This window comes from Zeus faber (assembly GCF_960531495.2).
Source record: "Zeus faber genome assembly, chromosome: 6".
Lineage (NCBI taxonomy): Eukaryota > Metazoa > Chordata > Actinopteri > Zeiformes > Zeidae > Zeus > Zeus faber.
The window spans coordinates 21,157,787-21,180,209 of record NC_137201.1 but is presented as its reverse complement, the minus strand read 5'-3'; the positions used below and the strand labels follow the sequence as shown (position 1 = coordinate 21,180,209).

At 43.7% G+C, this 22,423-nt stretch overlaps 2 protein-coding genes across 4 annotated transcripts in view; one reads left to right on the top strand and one right to left on the bottom strand.

Annotated features, from left to right (window-relative positions):
- bcap29 (B cell receptor associated protein 29) overlaps positions 1-4,846 on the top strand; it is a 6,151-nt gene extending 1,305 nt beyond the window's left edge. For 2 of the 3 annotated variants that reach the window (XM_080002419.1, XM_080002420.1), the window contains exons 3-8: positions 1-30; positions 1,455-1,602; positions 2,012-2,252; positions 2,989-3,085; positions 3,632-3,732; positions 4,287-4,846. The exon at positions 1-30 is cut by the window's left edge and continues 71 nt beyond it. In XM_080002419.1, coding sequence (XP_079858545.1) covers positions 1-30; positions 1,455-1,602; positions 2,012-2,252; positions 2,989-3,085; positions 3,632-3,732; positions 4,287-4,322 — 653 coding nt within the window. In that variant the 3' untranslated portion in view covers positions 4,323-4,846. The remainder of the gene's footprint in view (positions 31-1,454; positions 1,603-2,011; positions 2,253-2,988; positions 3,086-3,631; positions 3,733-4,286) is intronic. The other variant, XM_080002421.1, reaches the window with a different exon arrangement.
- Positions 4,847-5,887: 1,041 nt separating this feature from the next.
- On the bottom strand, positions 5,888-20,850 carry LOC307231994 (solute carrier organic anion transporter family member 1C1-like; the record flags this gene model as incomplete). Its single annotated transcript, XM_080002875.1, has 14 exons — positions 5,888-6,080; positions 6,600-6,717; positions 7,349-7,413; positions 8,035-8,219; positions 9,186-9,351; positions 10,107-10,302; positions 10,465-10,629; positions 10,862-11,110; positions 11,659-11,757; positions 12,420-12,566; positions 13,165-13,286; positions 13,514-13,646; positions 16,074-16,215; positions 20,761-20,850. 14 exons carry the CDS (start codon positions 20,848-20,850, stop codon positions 5,888-5,890), a joined length of 2,070 nt encoding a protein of 689 aa, XP_079859001.1.
- Between the last annotated feature and the right edge of the window lie 1,573 nt (positions 20,851-22,423).

Below are 22,423 nucleotides of genomic sequence, written 5' to 3'. Positions count from 1 at the left end.
TGATCATGGTCCTCATCCTACTTTTCCTTGGTAGACTTTTTGTTTTTTAATAATAATAATAATAATAATAATAATAATAATAATAAAAATAATAAAAGTTATAAGATAAATAATAACAACAATGACAATAATAATAATAATAATAATAATAATAATAATAATAATAATAATTGCTCAGGTAGCAATACACTGAATCCCCATGGAACGCAGCATCGGTTGGTGCTATTGCTCCTCTTACTTTCAGCATTACGTCTAAAACGAGTTACAGTTTTCCCAGTTTCCATTGAATACAGCAGATGCTGATGCAATGACTCGGCAACGTGAGTTTTCCATGTCCCGGTGACACGCAGAATTACTAATACCAGCTGATATACTTGTTGCGTGTTATGACTCTATCCTAAAAATGAGAAGGCGTCTGTCTACTACCTGTAGTCCACAGAGTCCTGCCTCACGGTGTCTTTGTGGAAGGAAGTTCCCGACAACACTGTTCCATTGAAACAGATTAAACACGGCATGTCCCTCAGAGACATTTCATCAACTTTTTTAACTTTTGGGACTAAAATAAAACAGACATGATTCAGACCCGTTGCTCTGGAGCTGCAATCAAACTCCATGTGTGAGATACAAACACAGAATATGTTTCCGGCCGTTTTCGACACCTTGAGTTTGTGTGTAACGACTGGCTCCAATGCCGCAAAATTAGGTCACAGTACCCGGTTAGATGGGACAGAATGTGTTTTGATTTACAAAAAGGCAAAGGCAAAAAAGATAAACGAAAAGCGCCCACCGACGTCAAGCAGGTAAAATGACACACACACACACACACACACACACACACACACACACACACACACACACACACACACACGCGCGCACACACACACACACACACACACACACACACACACACACACACACACACACGATGGGAATGGACGTTCGTAGCCACGTCCTGCACATAGAGAATTGGATGATGATGTCACAAAGCGTCTTACTCCACAAAATCTCTCTCGCTCCAACACCCGATATATAGGCGATGCCAAAATGTTTGGCAATTCTGGTGAAATCGTTTTTTCACAAATTCCTGATCCGAACATGAATTTGGATGAAACTTGAACCACGTCTGGGACGTCCCGTTTCTAACGACACCTCAGCTGTGTCCCAAGCTCCAGCAGCTGTCCTGTTCCAGACACTTTTAACCCGGAAAGTGCAGAGGAGAATAATAATAATAATAATAACAATAATAAAAATCCAAACAATAACAATAGGGTTCCACCCCTGGATGAACCCCTAATAACAAAAATAAGGTGAATAAATAAGGAGACAACGATTTTCACACCAATATTATTCCGCAGATTCACTCTATGATTCTCCATCTCGTTCTCATCCTTACCAAACAGCGTCTGTATTTCCTTTGAGGTATTTTCGTCTCTTTTTGTGGCTCCCTCTTCCAGACGCTGCTCGAGACGTTCACAAGTATTCTGGGCCTCAGTCGTCTCAGGACGCCCAAGCGAACCCCAACCTGTTGGATCATCTCCACATGAGGCTCTTCAGAGCTCAGAGGAATCTCTACATCTCTGGATTCTCGCTCTTTCTTTGGCTGTAAGGAGCGGGGTTTTTTTGAGGCCATTTGTTTACACTGCGGTTTAGGGATTTTGTCGTTTACATTTCATCTCACACCAAACACTTACGTATGATTCAGATTTATTGCCGCTGGGATGAATCATCTGGAGATGATTTGAAGCCTTGAGTTTGGGTTCATGCCAGCCACCATTTTGAACTTTCTAAATTTGGGCAATTAGTGACCTGTCAGTTGAGGCAACTACACTAAATGTACCACACTTTTAGCTTTAATGTCCTTTTTATGGAACAATATTTTTCTAAATCACAACCAAGACGACCATTAGAAGAAGAAAACATAACTATTGAGACCCCAACGTCTTCTGGAGAAAGAATATGGCGTTATACTCTTAGAGAGAGTTTTCTTCTTTTTCCATTGACTTCCATTCAGTGAGAGGTTTTCTGGAGCACCGTGGCCAACGGCTGAACTGCACTTTCCTGTCCTCTGTCCTGGCTTGTGTCGTCTTGGCATCGGTTCGGGTCAATGTCTTCACAGGATCATGCGTCGCGTGGTCACCTTGCTCAACCACGTTGCCGTGACAACGGAGAACAACGCCGGGCTCCAGGCTCAGATGGACGGTGCCCACCAAGCGGCCAATCAGACGCTGGAGGACAACCTGCTGCTCAGACGGGTGAGAAGCGGATCGGTTAAAGCACAGTACCACCCCCCCCCCCAGAGAAGAATCCTCTTTCTGTGTTCATTATGGGATTGCAGGAGGAGCATTCCGTTCAAAAGTGTCGAGTTGTTTCTCGAAACACGTTGGCGAGAGTAGGCGAAGCGAGCACCCGTGTCCTGTCGGTCCCGAGTGCATAAGGGCTGTTTCCAGATTCCACGCACTGAACCGGTCAACACTTAATGACGATGTAAATTCACATCATAAAGTTTCATTCAAGACCACACTTGCCTGACCATAATACAACTTTTCTGTTGTTTTTCTAGAGTTTTTTGTCCCTGGAAAACTCTATGCACACCAGTGTCGAGCACGACTTTTAACCCCAAACTGCTTACTATGGACTGGACTGGATGGTAGTGGCTGTTATATAGATTATAACGTTATAAAGTGCTCATGATGATCAGTAAATTAAGCTTTTATCATATTGTTTCACTCGCTACGCCTTTTCAGTCCACGTTCCTCCCCAGTGTGCCATACATTTACTGAAAGTCTGTTAATATATGTCTTTATTTTTATTTTTTTGTTTTTTTCCTTTCATTGTATGGTAATTCAATTGTGCCAATGCTGCTTATTTTGAGTTTATTGTCTTCCTAACCATCTGTGTTGGGTAGAAAAATAATCTCTGAACCATCTTTACAAAACTACTAACCGGGCGAAAATAACTCCAGAATCAAAGACACTCCCGTGTGCGCAGGCTCTGGTGGACGAGGAAAAGTCAAAATCGTCGGCGAACCAACACCTGAAGACGGAGGCAGAGAAGCTGCGACGCGAGCTCAAAGCTGCGGACGATGGTGGGTCCTCAAAAAAATGCTTCCGTCAAAATTGAAACCTTATCATAGTTTTTAACACAGCCAAATCGTTTTAGGATGAGATCCCCGTTTTTCAACCCAATCCTTATTAAAATGTCGTTTCCCATAATTTAGAACTTTTCTCAGCAACAACCTCTTTAAATGCTTCACAACTCCGCTGCAGCTTCTCACTGGGCTTCAATGCAGTCCAATGGGGCAAACGTTTAGGCCTAAAAAAAAAAACAGTTTAAATCTCCTTTTTAACAAATGCAACTCTAAACTCACATTAATGCCACACATCCCATAGTGCATTGTTTCTACATATTTTAAACATTTAATTTTTTTTACATTCGCCGTAGTGCATCCACGTGTAGCGTTGGCTACAGCAGGTTGCCAAGAGGAAGCGATGCAACTTCCAGTTTCTAGTCTCTTACATTAAGCCGACAGAGCTAATTTGGGGGAGTGCAAAAGAGCCGTGCAACGTGTCAAAGATATCCATTATATTTATGATGATTGGACATATATACAAGTTAGTTTTCTTTTCTTTAGCCGTCCGTAAATCCCACACTGAGCTGGAGGCGATGAAGAGGCAGAGCAAGGGACTGACCCAGGAGTATGACCGACTGCTGAGGGAACACACCCACATGCAGGTGAGACACATACACACACACACACACACACACACACACACACACACACACACACACACACACACACACACACACACACACACACACACACACACACACACACACACACACACACACACACACACACACACACACACACACAAATAGATAATGGATATACAGAACACCATGTTATACACACACAAAACCAAGATATTGTGATATGAGACTAGAATTCATCTGGGGTTTGGGTTCTCGTGATACAGGTAAATATTTTATTTAAGGAGCATTATAGCAGTAATGTAAAGTAATGCAATATTTTGAACTTCATAGACTGTTCATCTGGCCATAATGTCCACATTACTAATGATTGTTTTCAATAGTGTAAATATCTTAGAAAAGCACCAGGAGGCATCCTCAAAATGTTGTCAAATAAGTCATATCAAGGTATTAATCAAAAATATTGTGCTATTCCATCTAGTCAATATTGTCTAGCCATGTACAAAACGAAAATACAGAAAACCATCTACGCTTCTATACCTTTCTCTCTAAAAAAACCTTTGTCTGATCCACAGAATCTCCAAAACACTGCAGACAAAAAGGATCAGTAGCCACTGGGCTGTTGCTTCAAAGGTTTTTTTTATCTGTTTATTTGTATTTCCACCAATTAAGGATCCATTGTCACACAGCGTTCTCGCGCTACCGTCGGATGCTGTCGGATTCCCAAACCGCCGGAGGCCCTGACGTCAGTCTGCACTGTTCAGCCCAAAACACCGTCTTCAAACACAGACATTTTTAATTTGCGTTCACTGCCAGACGCTCAACCGGGAAAAGCAATAATTATAATGGATGCAACTTTTTTTTAGTTCAATATGTTTGAAAGATAACTCTGTCGTATTTATACATTTACTCGTGAAAATATTGTCATGCTCCGTGCTGATCGCTTGATATACCTCTGCATTGTCACCATGCGGTTTATAGTAAAATATAATATACAGCAGGGATATCTCCCACTGCTTTATTAAAAGATTAAGAGCTGTGTGACCAGACTGTGCGGCTGTGATATCAGTTCCCCAGAGTCCCGACTTCTTATACAAACACAATAAATAACGGTTCGGTGGAGATAGGCAATCAATTATTTCCTTTGTCACTTTCATGCTGTTCCGTTGGCAGGGTAACAGTAAAACAGGGAACACGTGAATTACAGACTGCAGATAACAACGTGTTTAACGTGGTAAGAGGCAGTTTATTCAACTTCATGATGAGGCACAGCGGTGATTTCACACGTTGGACACAGACGTGGCTCGCTCTGCGTCTTCGTTTTGACTTTCTGCAACGGGGCTTATTCTTCCCAACTAAACATTTGGTTTCCATGATGCTGCCGCTGGTGTGTCTCACCCGATGTGCACAAGCATTTTTCTATTCTAACAAATAATTCACAAACACATTTCAAACACAGTGAAGCTCCATCTGTTGTTATTGGCGTCACAGTAGGAAATGGAAACGTTTTTTAAATCTTCCGTTGTGAGTTACTGTCATTTGTACACTGGTTTTGTTTGATTCATTCACAGTTTTAAACAGATATTTAATTTACATTCACGGTTCCTCCGCTGGAAACGCTGCACAGACCCGTTTCGCAAAGCCCGGCTTCCTGCTGACTCCAATACAAACACTGGATTATGGATTCGAACTTTCTCCACGGGCCACACACACAAAAATATTTTTTAGAAAGTTTAATCGTCATAACAAAGGCCGACATGAAATCCAGAACGGTTAAATTATTATAATTACGCAAAACACAAACGTGAATTTTTTTAACACTTTTAAGAAAATGTTTTTTATTTTAGTTTATATTAAAAATGACTTTTTACAAAGCGTATGACTCGATGAATCCCATACAAACATATTCCCTGTGTGCTATGAAAGTTGTGGGGATGAGGAGGAGGAAGATGAGGAGGAGGAGGAGAATGAGGACAAAGAGAGAGAATGAGGAGGGGAGGTAGAGATGGAGGAGCAGGTGGAGGATGAAGAGGAGGACGATGAGGAGGAGGGTGAGGAGGATGAGTGAAGGGTAGGATGAGGAAGAGGAGGAAGGACGATACGGAGTAGGAGGTTGGTGAGAGGCAGGACGGAGGAGGAATGAAGGGTGGGAGGAGGAAGAGGACGATGAAGAAGCTCACAGGCAGGTCTCCCTGTCGGGGTGCATGGAGTCGCTGTCCTCCTTCCTCAGCGACTCCAGCTCGGCGTTGTCGCTGAACATGTCTTCCTTCTCCTCCGCCTGGATCCTCCTCTTCAGGAGCGACAAACCCAGGATGCAGAGGAAGAACGACGCCGTCCTGAGGCCCAGCGTCAGGCCCAGGAACACGATCCTGCGAGACCAAAGTCACTTGATAATTGAATTAAAAGAAGTGTGTCATGGTAGATGGCTGGGAAACCCTGATTTACACACTACCCACGCCTCAAAAATCACGGATACGAACCATTTAAATCCAGATTCACATCACGACACAGCACAGGAACTGCTCATCATGAAAGTCATCACTGACCTCCTCCTCACCCCAGATGCCGGCTCCCTAAACATCCTCATCCTCCTTGACCTTTGGCACTATCGCCCACTACATCCTCCTCACCCTTTTCACCACCCTCCAAAACCTCCCTCAGCATGACCGGCACTGTCCTCTCCCGGTTCGAATCAAACCTCCAGTGCGTCAACATCAACAAGTTCAAATCTACCACTGCTCCGGTCACCCAGGGCGTCCCACAAGGCTCTGTGCTTGGCCCCCTCCTCTTCAACCCCTATATGCTTCCCCTTGGCCACTGTCCACCACTTTCCAAGCTAATTTGCAAACATGAGGTAACAAAGTACCTATATCGTACTAATAAAGTACCTGTATGCTGAGGTGTTGTATATTCGACACGCCCCTTTGCCTCCACACCGGTTGTATCCCCATTTGAGACACGTGGTGTCGATAACGGCGCCAAAGTAGATTGGAGCCGGAATTCCAGCTGCGGGCAGAATTAATGTTATATAATAATGTTAGTGAATGCCAGGGAAAGGCAAGTGGAAAGTTTTGTTCTCAAATAAGATACCTTATTTAGTCAAATGTTCACACAAAAAATAATACTTAAAGGTGCAGTGTGTTGAATTTAGTGGCATCTAGCGGTGAGGTTGCAGATGGCAACCAACTGTGCAACATGGCGGCCTCTGTGGGAGATACGGTGGCCGCGAAAAACGGGAATTGGCACCTCTCTAGAGCAAGTGTTTGTTTTGTCCGTTCGGGGCGACTGCAGAAAAAACATGGTGGCGCAACATGGCGGCCTCTGTGAAGCGCATGTAGATAAAAATGGCTCATTCGAAGGATGGGACAACACAACGATTCTTATTTCCATGGGATTATACACATACATAAAACATAATTATTATATTGTATTCCACTTCTGCTAAATCCGTTCCGTAAATTCTACACACTGCACCTTTAAGACAAAATAAATAATTTTAAATGATAGATTATAGATCACATAGATCTATAGAGCACAAAACAGCAACTCATTGGCTTCAAATTATATATTTTTTGGATCTATTATCTAAATGGTTCATTATAAAAAAAACCTGGTGAGAAAAAATACAGTTTCTCACCGAGGGTTCGAGTGGTCAGTGTCTGAATTCCCAGAGCGAGGGATTTCAGCTCGGGCCTGGTACACCTGGATGGAGGTTAGGAGATTAGGAGGTTTCAGAGGTTGAATTTTTTCAATTGACAATGGAAGTGACAAAAATCCCAATTTCTATGGTGAATATTAAAACCAAAAGCAACAAATGGGCACTGCAGTGTTAAAAATGAGTTGAGTAATGAATTGGTTTCCAAATTTACTAAATAACTCTAAGAGAATACACATTTTTATGCATTAAAAACCCTCTGGAGTTTTGTCATACAGAACCCCAAAAAATTCATTGAACTATTTATTCAACGCAAATTTCCGCTAAGTCTGATTTATCCTTTTGTCAATTCAAGAAAGTTTTATAGCCATGGCTGCTAGCAGCCAAAAATATGACTTAGATAGAAAAGAGTCTTAAAATTTACAGATCATTTCATATTTTGGATTGTTTTTATGTTCACAAATGGCAGTGTTATGACCTGAACTTGACTATTACTCAAATGTAAACTTGTAAAATATGGTTTTTTTTAAGAATTTGTCAAATTTATATGATAAAATGTCTTCTGCACTTTCGTCGGTTTTTCTCTGTTAATTTCTACGTACTATTATTAATTTACTAGTCATTAAGTCGTTTTTTTCTAATAATTGACAAAAATAAATAAAATGGACCTGATGAGCAGCACCAGGCCCGGCGTCCCCCCCAGGCAGATGATGAAGGAGCTGAGCACCGACAGCACCAGGAAGTACGGGAAGACCCGGTCGCAGCTCTCCCTGGTGGAGCACTGACCCAAGGCCACCGTCAGGTTCTCCGTCTGCGAGGCAGACTCCGCTACGCAGCGGCACTGCTCAAACACCTGATGGACAGGAGGGAGAAGAGTAGTTAGAAGAAGAAAAACAACACCGTAAATAGATGAGCTAAATCCATACTGGTGCGACTGTATGTAAAGAATCTCACTTATTGGCAGAGAACCAGTCAAAATTACTTCAAAACTTTCAGAAACATCTACAGTGTACAGTACAATGTCCATGTTAAAGGGATACTCCAGTTTTGGGAAAATTTGCTTTTATTTTGTCAGTGTTTCCCAGATTCAAACAAAAAGGTCAATTCATTTGCATACCGGTGTGTCCATAACTGAGAAAGAATTCCAGGGAAGCCAGCCTCTCAGAAAGGTTAGAGAAACCTTATATAATAAGAATAAAAATAAAACATTAGAAAAAATGTACCTTTGTTTGTTTTAAATACTGCTACATTCGGAACTATTTTTGACGAATAACCAGGGATATCGACCTAAATCTTGGTATTATCGAGGAAAAGTGAATCCCCCCAAAACTGGAGTATCCCTTTAAATCATCACAATATCATCAGAAAGGTGTTATATCAAGTACACTGAATATATTTCTTGTCTTTTACATTGGAAGGAGAAAGAGGGACAACACGATTAGCAGCATAGGGGGTTACAATATCGATAATATAATACTATGGTGTTGGCATGGTGTGGTTTGAGCAGCCACACCTGTCCTGGGTCTAGGTAATTGGGCCCAGGAGCAGTGTGGCTGTACGCCTGTTGCTCCTTAGAGTAATCAACGAGCAACAGGTAAAACCCCCATCCCCACACACACACACACAGCCGAGGAGCCCTTGTCATTACATGTTGTACATCTGCTCCAGGCTTGCACCACTAAGCCCACACTCTACAATAAAACTTGTGTGTTTCTACCCCCTCGTCTGTGTTTCTGCGTTGGAGGGCCCTGAAAACGTGTTTTTTGGAACTGCCACACATATGTATTTTATAATGCCACATGTATTCTGTGGGTCTGACCGTGTCTCTGCCCAATCCGGTAGAAGCCGTGCATCCCGCCAGACACGGCGACACGTAGGTGATGCCGTTCTTGCCACAAACCGGATCCCACTCCGTGTCCGGGCAGCGGCAGCCGGCGTTACACTCTGAAAACAGGGAGCGATCCGAGTACGACAAGCCTCCCACTCTGCATACGTGAAACAAAAATGATGAGGACATAGAAACTTCAATAGCGATTCTTGGGTTACAATACAAAAATTTGCTAAATAGCAAAAAAATGTCGCTATGTCGTACTACACTTATGCCATGACTACGGGAAATGCTTGTTTCTGATCGGCTGGTGGGCGTCCGTTAAAGTTGGAGACCGAGATCAAAGTCATTACAACCATTTAATTCACTGGTTCCCAACCTTTGGGAGCCGGACCCCATAGGGGGTCGCCAGAAATCGGGGTCAAGGATTTGGGCAATTTGAAGTGTAGTTTTCCTAAAAGTCAAAGTCCTCATTGAGAGTCAGTTCAGATATGACTTGTAACAAAGTCTGTTATACTATATGTTATAATACATTGTAAAGACCTTGCTCTCTACCATGAAAATAAAACCAATTCAGGAAAAATCAACCACTGACCACTGATAATTACACGAAAAAAAAGTACTCCGTCTTTTAAATAAGGAGCTCTTATTTGAAAGATGCAATATTTGAACCAGGTTTGATTTTCGGGAATGAAAGAAAGTTGTGAACCCTTGCTTTTTTTGAGTGTAGAACCTAAAATGACCTAAGGAACAGGATATTGAATAAACAGCATATATAAACAAATACACAGTAGGAAAATATATTGGAGCTTTACAGTCCACATTGTGAAGCAGTTAGGTGTAAATGAAACCCAAAATGGACCTCATGGATACAAGTTCAAATCAAGCAAAAACCAAAGGTGATCCACGCACCCAGAATAGGGCATGGTGACGCCGGCCACCCTGGAGTTCTCGCAGCCCATGGCGAAGAACAGGAGCGACAGGAAGTAGCCGAGCAGCGACGTGCTGAAGGCGAAGCGAGCGGCTCCCATGATGCCGAGCTTCAGCCTGTTGATCACCACGCCGCCGCAGAACATCCCCAGCGCCACGGCCGGGATGTTGATCATGCCTGAAAAAAAAGGTGAAAAAGATGCTTCATCACGACCATCCAGCGGCAAAATGATTTGCCTTCCGTCTGGGAAGAAGGGTTTTGACCTGATGTGTCATATATACAAACAAAATCAACATGGTACTTCCATTATTACAATTGAAAGTTAATAAATCTCCTCACCCATGATGAAGTTAGCTTTTGAGGACGACTTCCCGTAGTGTTGCTCGATATATTTGGGCTTGTAGGTGACCATGCCGATGAGGGAGTTGAACTGAATGATTGTGACCAGTAAGTAGATGACGTACACTGGGTTTCCAAAGAGACTCCTCAACGTGGGGATGAATTCTGTACGGGAAAACAGGAAAATATGATGTGATTTTTAAAAAACAACTACACATTGACACAGATTACGACACGGATTGCTGCGCCTGACCAATCAGAATCAAGTATTCCGTCGAGCCATAATAACACAAACCAATGTGTAAACAATGTTCGCTGTTAATTGTCCTGAATACGACAACTTTCTTTATGCTGTTTTATGCCGCTACTTCCTAATAAACATCATGGTCCCTCAAACCTTTGGCCATCTGGTATAAATTGGCCGGCTCCTCGGGTCTGAACTTGTGGTCCATCGCAGGAGAGTCCCTGATGAACCTGGTCTGATCTGCAGAGCAGCTGGTGTCGTGTCGCTCCACCGGCATGGGCAGCGATTTGGGGAGGAACCAGAAGGGCACAGCGGACATCAGGGTGATGGCTCCAGCGATGAGGAAGCCGAGCCACCAGGCTCCCACCCAGCGGGCGTCGCCGGGCGTGATGGTCACACTGTCTGGAGAGAAGAGGGGAAGAGAAACAGAGCCTTAAGATCAAGCGTGAGGGCGCCCGGTTTGAAAGGTAAGTGATGTAGGATTAAACAATTGCAATGAGCCGCGTTTAACCTGTAGATGGCGCAATCGCCACAGTTTGATTTGAGGAGATCGCTTTTAATGTTTGTATTTGATCGGCTGGATTCCCTTGGTAAATGTTTCATGTTTTATGTCATTTTTTTATGACCCACTTTAATCACATTTTTGAATCGCTCAGCTCCATTGTTTTTGGGAGGTTTGCACTTTCATGCGTCAGAGAACTTTTGTATTCACCCTGAACTTACCAACTGCAGTAAATTAAGTTATTATAGTTATATAATGTCATATACTATTATTAAATTGTTATATATTGTGTATTATCATTGCATAGTTACTATTACACCTTGGTTTAAAGAAAGAAAAGGTATATATAGAGAGAATTATCATAAATAATTTCATAACATATAAATGAAAAAAATAATAAAAACATTAGAAGTCAACAGCTCGAACCATCCATAGGTAGAAGACTCACCAGTGTTCACAAATCCAATGTCAACGTATATCCTGGAGCACGCGGCACCCAGCAGGTACCCGAAGGCCGGACCGATGATGGATACCGTCTGAACACAACCTGAAATGTGTATTTAGTCACATTAAAGCACCCGGCGGATCAGTTCCGTCATTTCAAAGTGTAGACAGAGACAAATATTTGTACTGTATTTTTTTTATGTTTCTGTAATATGTACCCAAAGCAATTTTCTAATGCTATAACATTACTTTTTTCTCACTGTTAAATTGATATTTGATTGGTATATTTTCCTTAAAAAATGTAGTTAAATAGGTTTGAAATAGTATCTCCTAATTCCTATATAATCCACTTGGAACTCACTCCATGCTGTGATATAATAAAAGTAGAAAGTAGCCGATGTCATACTCAAATTCACATGAAACAGTTAATGTGTGAACTGTAAATATCTGCAATTTGACCAGTATTGCACTGTCAGTTTGAGGGCTATTACTTATCGGCCTAAATATGAATTGCAATGCATAAAATGCCTGTTGGTGGCTGTAAAATAATAATAAAATGAATAATAAGAAAGTTTCTCTAATTTCTGTTGTTGAGAGACATGTTAATGTTACTATAATATAATAATATAACATCATATAATATAATGTGATATTATATTATGTAATACAATACAATTCAATACAACATAATACAACATAATATCACATAATATAATATAATATAATATAATATGTAGGTTGTTAATACACAGGGAGCTGTTTTACCAATATAGAGGGCGGCGTTCTCAGACCGGGCGTAGTCATCGATGTAGGAGATTCCCAGCGGCTGCACCGGCGTCTCTCCGATCCCACGCAGGACGTTCCCCAAAAACACGTAAATCCACATGGACATGCTGGACTCTCGCTCGCAGCCTGGAAGGGAATCCGAAACGTGATAAAATGATAAAGGTATAAGGATATATAAGTAAAAGCATCATAAAATATTATACACAAACTGATTTGTAAAGTCCAGTGAGCAGCTGCTTTTATTGGCCTGATCTACAAATTCCCAAAGAAGGGGGCCACAAAATATAACAGCACAGTATTGTATTCACTCTCAGTTAACCTTCCCTTAGTAGTAATGTATTTCAGATTCAGTACAAGAAAAGGATGCCAGATCAGATAAATACATATAAAAAACAATTTATAAATTATAAATATTTCATCTTCATTTAATCAAATCTGAAAAAAAAAAAAAAAAAAAAAAAAAAATATATATATATATATATATATATATACATTTGATAAATTAAAATAATATGATATATGAAGAAAGCGAAGGATCAAATATCATCAAATATAGAAAATCAAAATATTTAATCAGATATGCCATTAGATAAATTCTGGACATAATACTATGAGGCACAATCATGTGGTTTGTAAGTTTAATTTATGCTTTTACGTCAAATTCAAGGTTAGTTCGGCTCCGTGTTAAGGGAACGGACAGTGATGGTGTTGTTCCAGGTCTTACCCATAGGGGGCAGTATGGAGGGCCGGTCACCTGCCCTGGCGGACTCAGGTGAGCTTGCTGGACATGGAGAGAGGTTATTGGTTGAATTGACTGAAGATCTAACTGACGTTTCGAACTTATAGCTGTGTACAAAATACCAATGTGACCGTTATCCACGGGAAGAGAGAAAACACCACAACCAATCTGATAGCAAATCTACAAAGATGAAGAAATACAACTCATGCTCTGAAACGCATACGGTTTACACGTCTTTATCCTCACAACAACAAATTATATAATGGTATTTGAAATACACAATTTGCTAAAAGAAATGAGTAACTGAAAGGAAAACGTGTCGACTTTTTCGTACCGTCCGAGCAGGAAGTGCGGCATGGCCATCAGGAAGGTCCCGAAGGACATCAGGACGCATCCCATCGCTATGAGTTTGGGTCGGTGGAGCTTTGCACCGAAATAGCTCACGAAGGCGATCACCAGCAGATTCCCTGCGAGGTTGAGGATAATCGGCGGTGCCGCGGTAAAAAGACAGAGGCGTCAAAACATCAAGCAGGGAAAAAAGCTGCAGATCAGCACTTGCGAGGTAATCCTTAGTTGCTGTGACCTTTATTTAGCATTTAAATGTCCACGTTTCCTCTAAGACCAATTTCGATTGTGACACGTTGTATTTCGGTTCGGAGGCAAATAAATCACTGATTTTCAGACAAGAGCTCCAGGCTGCAGCTCACGCTTCCCACTGAGAGGCTCATCTTGACTCATCCCCTATCTCCAGAAGCTTGATGTTTCCTTTATTTCTTCTATTGTTTTAAAACTTAAAGTGGTAATCCATACATTTTATCCATGATTAATATCCTTAATTGTATTTTATTTTATTGCGTTAAAAAAATCCCATGTTTGATACTTTATAGGAAACAGCCACTCAATGCATTTGCATTATGCATGTGCTCCTCAGGAAATAAAGCGACTTCACACCAAATGTGAGGTGGAGGGCCCATATATCTGGCGGGCTGCTGACGTTGGTCGGCGGGGGTAAAATCCGGGTGCCCCGCGCTGGGCACACTCTGCTACGTGGATGGGCGCTCGCGTCGCGGCCAGGTGGGGCATCTGGTCGGCTGCAGTGGAGTGGGCCTCGCGGGCCGCCGGTTCGCCTGCGGGGCGGGTGGTTCGGACGGGATGTCGGTCTGTCGGCCCCGGGGCCTGGCTCCGGGCCTGTGGTCCGTGCCTGGCTCGGGTTCTGTGCCTGCGTCTTGGGCCCACACTTGGGGATGGGTCGTATGTGTGTGCCCCTGGGGTGCGGGGTCTCCTCGTGCTCCCTGGGACTGGGTTATGTTCCTCGGGGCCATGCGTGGGGGTTGCTCCGCGGGCCTCCGGCTTCTCTGGGGGCCTGGGGGTCTTCTGTGGCTGCAGGGCAGGGTGCTCAGGGCTTCGGGGAGGCTTCGGGGCCCTTTCCGCTGGTTGGAGGCGCCACAACATAATTCGACCTTACACACCAGAACCAACTGGGATAAGTGCTGTACTCTCACCGGTGGACACCACACACACATACACACACACACACACACACACACCCTCCTGGTTGCATTCCTCTCCTTTCCTCCCTCATTTACTGCCATAACTATGACAGGAAGAGGCCACTTGTTTTTCAATACATGTTGTCATCCAATGTTTATGTTTTCGTGTAAATGTTGTTTGGTTGAATCTCCCCCTCTTGGAGAAGTGATTAGTTGTTTATAGACCCAAACATGGTAAAATAGTTCTCCAAAGAGGAGGATTGGTGGTGGTTCTGTACAACCAAAAACTGTGCTCTTTTTATCCTACAGGTCGTCCACAGGACAGAGTTATTGCAGCAGTTCTTGATGATTAAATAATTAATAGAGTTGCATGGCAGCGTGAGAAGTTGAACTCCACTCACAGACTAGCGCTGTCCTAGATGCAATGGCACAAATACTCTATGCTGTATGGCCAGCATGCTGACAGCACAGGTAACAAAAAAAATGTTTTAAAAAAGAAACACCCTTGTAAAAACGGGCTCCATCGTCGGCTCAGTAACAATACCTGGACACAGCTGAGCGCCTGCAGCCGTTCTTCATGAGAACAGACGGTGAGCACTTCGGGCACATATGGCGGAAAACACAGACGAAACCGTCCCCTTGAGCCTCTGCGAAGGTCTTGACGCTTGAAGAGGGGAAAGGCTGGACCGCACTTCTCCGTCTGCACGTCAGCCAACGTGCACGGGCGTGGTGCCGAGACGTCCGCGCGGCTGTTCGCTTTAACGTTCGTACGGATTACGCGCATAACGTTGCGTGTCCACTGAGGGGCAGTGTCACATTTGGTCAACCACAATGTATGGAAAACACAGAAGAAATTACTTTATTACTACTATTTATTACTATCATTTTCTCGACTCTATTTGAAAACTTCAGAACTCATTGACGTGCACATAAAAATTCACTTTCGAAACTGATCCGCAAGTCGGGTTTTCTGCCTGCTACGTTTCATTTTCCGTTTGAAAACAGGATAACAGGAAGTTGGACGGTGCGCGGGTCCTCTGCGAGCTTCGGTTACCCACAATCCCCTCCGCTGGGAAGCTCCAGAAGCACAAACCAGGCTTTGTGCACGGGCCCCCTGCGGAACACTTCAGCAAGGGGCCCCCGCCGCCTCTGGGCGACGGCCCCGCCGGAGAACCGCTCGCATCTCGGAAAGAAAAGGGAACCGTGGACGCCTTCCGTACGCCATCGCGGGCGGAGCGTCGGAGGACCCCTTCTCGTCAGAACGAGATCCGGTCAGGATCCGTGCGTCATCAGCACCGCGGGGGTGGGGGGGATTCTCTCTGTTGCTCTTCATTTCAGACCCGAGACGCGACCGACTCGGCGATATACGGAGACCGCTCGACGCGGGGCGGCGGGGAAACTCACCTATTTCGAAGCTGCCGTCGATGATGCCGACCAGGTAACTGGGGAGGTTGAAGCGCCGCTCCAGCTGCGTGATGGTGCTCTTCATGTAGCCGCCGGACAAAGTCTTGGCGAAGTAGGCGAAGGAAAGGGACACGAGGAAGGTCTGGTAGCGAGAAAAAGACGGAAGAAGGAAATGTGTGCAAAAGGCCCCGGCACCTCCTCACAAAACGTTGGGACTCATTCGGGGTAAAATGTCACCCGGGCCCTCGAAAAAGGGCGAATTCGCAAAATCCCTCCGACAGACTTGTGGGTTTTTCCCCTGGACTGATCTTAGCAAAATAACAACTTCTCACAGACATATTTATAAGGTAGTAGGTAACTCAAGTCCATTGTGCCCCGCCCTCCCCCAAAATAAAAAAAAAAAGTGCCGCATTTTGGGAAACAGATCCTCACATCGCAACCGAACGACACGAGGTGGTTCCGAGTCGTCAACCACACGGACTCCAGAGCGCTGGCTCAGACGGGCTCGTGTTGATGATTCACGGTTCGACTTCACCGACCGGAGCAGAGGTTGGTTCCTTGTCAACATTTGTTCGGCGCGTTGATCTACATCCTTGGTCGGAGGAAGGCGCTCGGTGGCACCGTGACAGACGCTGCCGGGAGATGGTATTCATGGCTTGCCAGACACTCTAATCAAAATGCATTCCTCCGAGTAACTGACGTATCGGGGAGCAGTAAGGGGAGTTAGGAGGAGCCGGGGATCGAACCGGCAATGTTTTTCCGATTACTAGACGACCCGCTCTACCTCATGCGCTTTATTCAGGAAGGCGCTCCAGATAATCACCCTGGTTTACTGTCCGCCGGGCCAGTTTGAAATACCAGTTTTTCCATCGTCGGGAGTCAACCGGAGTGACTGGCCGAAGAAGAAGCTTTTAAATTGGGCAACGGTCGCCCTTGGCCCCCGACAATTTGAAAGGTGAGACTTGGGTTAAAAAAAAAAAACAGAGCAGAGTTTCACTTTCAAAGCCTCTCAAGTCGACTTCCACGACATACATGACGTAGGTTCAAATCAGGGAACAGAGAAAGAGTGTCAGGAAAAATAAAATGAAGCCGAGGGAGGTGGTGAGAACAGCAGAGAGGGAGGTGAGGCAGCTGAGTGCCGGTGACGTTGCCCCCTCCTCCTCCATTCCCTCCCCTTCTTCTCCATTCTCTCTCCTTCTCCTCCATTTTCCCCCCTTGTCCTCCCTTCTCTTCCCTCCTCCTCCCTTCCACTCCCACGCGACCTCCCGTGGGCACCGTGAGACGCCCGGTAACAAAGAGGGGATTAGAAAGATCTGATCCCGCCAGAGACGGACGGACACATCCCCAGACCCACGACACCTCTCGTAATTGGAAACAGGTGAGAGCATCTGGAAATAACCCGAGCAGAGAGGGAACAAGAAGCAAACACGTCACATAGAGTTTAATATGATTTATTTTAATGGTGTGACGGAGACACCGACCCAGAATGATCCCAAGCTGTCCTCTTTCTGCAGGAGAACCTCTTAGAAATCCCCTTTTTTCGGGTCGGGTCACATAAGGCCAAAGCAACTTACGGACACACAAATACACACGCACGCACACGCACGTACACACACACGCACGCACGCATGCAGCGCACGCAGCGCACAAAGCGCACGTCATTGGGTTTCTGTAGGAGAGGAGGAAGTGTGAGCAGGTAGACCAGGATGCTGAGGAGCCAATCACAGTCGTTGGTTCATGCACATGACTCGTACTCGTCACTGCAGTTCAATGGGGATAAAACCTATTTATATGATATAAAATAATATTTAAGGTACATTCAGATGGCGGCTCTGCCTTTTCCACACTGAGGGATAGAAATGTGGTAAACAAGCTGAGAAAGCCCAAAAGCAGCGTCCTTAGTTGTACGGCCATGAGGGTGACAGGTGTCGTTGCTGCTTTTTTCGTGGATGCATTACAGGTACTCCTCACTTAACAACCGAGTTCCGTTCCGAGGACCAGGTCGTTAGGCAAATTGGTCGATAAGGTCGCTGGTATATATAGTGTATATAGTGTATATAGTGTATATAGTGTATATAGGGTTATTTCACAGTAAGTGGGCATGGCTGGTGTATATAGTGTATATAGTATATATATTATATATAGTTTATATAGTGTACATATAGTGTAAATAATATATATAGTATATAAAGTATATATAGTATATAAAGTATATATTGTGTATATAGTATATATAGTGTATATAGTATATATAGTATATATAGTGTATATAGTGCGCCACAGTATTGTACGCAGTGTACAATACAGACGGAAGCCATTATCCATCCATTCATCCATCCATCATCCATCCATTCATCCATCCACTATCCATCCATTCATCATTATCCATCTATCATCCATGCATCTTCATTTTTCGCCATCTTATCATCTCAACATTTTGAGAAAATCAAAACTACGAAAAACTGAATTATCCATCCATCCATTCATCCACCCACAATCCAACATCCATCCATCCACTCATTATCCATTCATTATCCATACATGCATCTTCATTCTACACCAGCTTATCGTCTTCCCATTTTGAGAAAATGAAAACTAAAAAAGCCCGAACTTGCTCCCAGTGCAGCGTTTAATAAATGTAATACATTTTGTAAATGAGTTTAATAAAGAACAGTGGGAGGTGCAGCAGCTTGAGATAAACAACTGTTTTCGGGGAGGGCAGAGATGGAGTAAAGCAAAGTAGGCGTTGATGCGTGCTCCGTGTGTGCGGTGCCTCTTGGCGTCCTTATTCCAGTTAATTGGGCCGTCGGACTTGGCAGGGGGCCAACAATTCGGAGCAATTAGATAGAAATTCACGTTTATCCGGGATGGTGTCGTTTGTTTGTTTTGGCGGAGTGCGAGCGTCAAAATAAAACCTCCTCGTTAGGATCCGCTTGTGTGTCTGGAAATTGTAAATTTAGTTTTTCCGTCGGTCTTCTTGTTTCAAAGTGAATAAAAGAATCCTCCCGATTTGTCAAACTTAAACAATGTAAAACAACAACGTAGAGATTTAGTACTTGGTGCTGAAGTCTGATTAAACATATTAAAAGCACGAAAAGCTCATTCACTTCAGCAGGAATATGTTTTATAATTTATTTACGTGGACGATATTATCACTATAGCAATAGAAATCCTATGGATAATAATTGGGAAAGCACTGCATCAATATATATCACACTGAATGAAAACAATACAGCACCATTAAAAAAGTGTGACCTGAGATGTTTTCTGAGCAGAACAATGTCATATATTAGGCATCCATTCCTAAATCCAGAGGATCCAACAGCACTATTTGATCATTTAACCACTTTATTATTTCAATAAATTATTTAATTTCATTTTCTTTAAACCGAAAAGCAGGATTTATTTTCTTATAGAGCGTATCTTGCACTGAAGTCTCACTGAAGCGTCACCCCACCCGAGTCACCGGGTGCAAGAGAAATGTCTCCGTTTAGCAGTGAAATCGGAATCTCAAATCCGCACACCGAGGTCTTAGTGTAGGATTAACTCACATGGACCGGTTGTTACTGAGCGTTGCCTGAGAATTCCACTAAGCAGCTTTTTATTATTGTCCATTGTGGTTGTTAATCCAATAAAAGGAACATTCTAACCTCCATTCCAACCTCCTGCGCTCGGGCTCAAAGCGGCCAGATGAAGGGAAGGAGGCGAAACCCTTTCAAGGTGTTTGAATACACCAGTCCTTTGGACGGTATATGTCGCAAGAAACACACATTGAGGATTTAAGGTTCTTCACATTCCCGATGAGGTCGTGGAGCGGCTGTAGGACCATACACAGTAGAATGTAGAAGAAGGCCAGTGTATTAAGTGCATTGTGTATTCATGTACTGAGGAAGTGAAAGGATAAAACGACAAAAATAATAAAACAATGCAAAGAAGGGTGAAAGGAAAATAATTATCCGAATAAAATACATTTCAATAAGAAAAGATTTGAATTAAAAGCCCTGGAGGACGCACCGTTTAGAAGATATAAGGTCTACAATATTTGATGGGACTACATTTTTCTAGAACCCCACCGATATATCGGTTTGGCCGATATATCAGCCATCATTTTACTTTTTTTTACCACATCGGGATCGGCAGTTATGCAGCTGATTTGTATGATTTTTCAAGTATAATAAACAAAAAAACATTGATCATTTGACCTGTACTTGTCTGTTTTACACTAATTTTATGCTACTCACCAAAATAAGGGCAGAAGTCCGACTAGGCATTATAAATCCATCCATGTTTGTTTACACTCGCGTTTAGACACGGACAGGGGTTTCCAAGCCACAAGCATTGCTGCCTTCATGGGAAAGTCGGAAAACTAATTTGTTTCGGAAGTGACGATGGGTTCACTGGAACTCGGAAAAAAAACCACAAAAAAAAGAAATGTATTCAACGTCATCTTTTACAAGGTTTTTTTGTGTGTTATTTTTATTTATTTGTTTGCTTACAAGTTAAATGTCCTCAAATATAGAAACTTTAATAAAATATACGTTTTTCAAATTGATTTGGAAATTTTGCACTTGTTGACAAAATAATCGGTGGGCCAGGACTCAACAACAACCCCAACCCTAACCCTAACCCTAACCCAAAAGCCTGGCAGCGGTCGGGCTCTACGTTTTTTTCTCACGCTGCACCTCACCTTGAGTCTGGGGCAGCAGGAGCTCTTCATCCCGGAGGAGGAGCTGTTGTCTTCCAGCGTCCATCTCTTCTTCTGGACGGTCGCATCCATCTTCCTCCCGCTCTCCTTCTTCTCCGCCCTCTTCTCCTCCTTCCTCCTCTTCGCTCTGGTTCCTTATGGGGGGGGGGGGGGGGGGGGTTGGAGAGGTTCATTCCTTAATTAGCAACTGCTGAGAAATGTGACATCTTAGAAGCTCTTTTATTAACGCGGCACGCCCCGCAGGGCGCCGTGCTGCGACGGGTTCAGACGCTTGCCCTTCGGCGCCGCCATCACCGGTTCAAGTCCCAACTTTTCCATCCAAGTCACCGCAGAGGCTCCTTAAATCCGAACCACCGGTGACTCGCCGGCTCGAAGCGCTGAGCCGCCGGATGAGCGCGTCAAGGTTGCAGACTCGAGGGTTCGATTCCCGAGGGGGCTTTCGAAAGCCGGCAGCCCGAGGTCATGCATAAAAGGAGTAACATTTGCGGAAGACTTCTTTTTTTTTTTACAAAGGAGACTCTGCAAGCCTCTTGTCAGAGTTGTCAGAAGGCTCTTTTCCTAACCCCTAAAAAAAAAAAATCGACAAAAGAAAAAAGATTTGTTTTCTTTGTGAGCGAGTCGACAAAATCCCGACGTTTTGATGTATAATTGATTTTGTGGCGCTCACAACTGTGGGAGCTGTGGCAAGATAGGAAACGTCGGTCAGGTGGGCGGATTTTTCTCCCCTCCACTCTCACGTCCCTGTGAGAAAGCTCTCGAGCCAAATGTTGTCACGAAAAACTGGACCTACGCAAAAAAATAACAACAATTCTCATAATTCCACAATGTCATCGTCCACGACTACCGATTAATCAGAATCAGAAATACTTTAATAATCCCTGGGGGATATTACTTAAGCCTCTTGATTTGATGTATTTCGATGTATGTCACGTCCAGTTAGAGTAGCGAGCAAACTTTGGCAATACCTTTATTAATAATAATATGTAGTATTATATCAGGGGAGCGGCCTTGGGACCACTCACTTAATAAGGCATTTTATTGGTCCAGACCCTTTATCCGTACTACTATACCAGTAGTGTAACAGTAGTAAGTGCTATTAATATGAATTCCGATCAGGGCAGAACTTGTAATTGCAAAACAATTCCAATTGCAATACAGTAATAATTGCATTAGGGTTGATATGTGATGAGCTGCAACCTCTGTGGAGTGTGAAACAGAAAAGCGAGCGGTGCTGTGGCACTTTGTGAAACTGAGACTTCACACTCGGAGAAGCGACGACGTCTCCGGCGGATTGATTCTCCGGGTCGAACGGACCTTGACTTTCATGTCCAGGCGCTGCGAGCATCGTCACCTTGGGACGGGACCGCCACATTGACCTTCATAACACCAGTGACCGAGGCTGGGGTTTTTTGGGGTTTTTTTTTTTTTTTGTTTTTTTTTGACCGTTTTACCGTGTATGTACGATATCACATCCGAGATTAACCACACGTCATATGCAGAGTCACCGAAGCGGGAAGATCTGCGGCAGATTTGCATTTCTAAGGCGAAAGGATGACGATAATCGGGCGGGCAACACGGACGCTCGGTTCTAATTGGGTACATTGAGTGCGACAACATTATATTTCCATGGTAACAGGGAAAACAG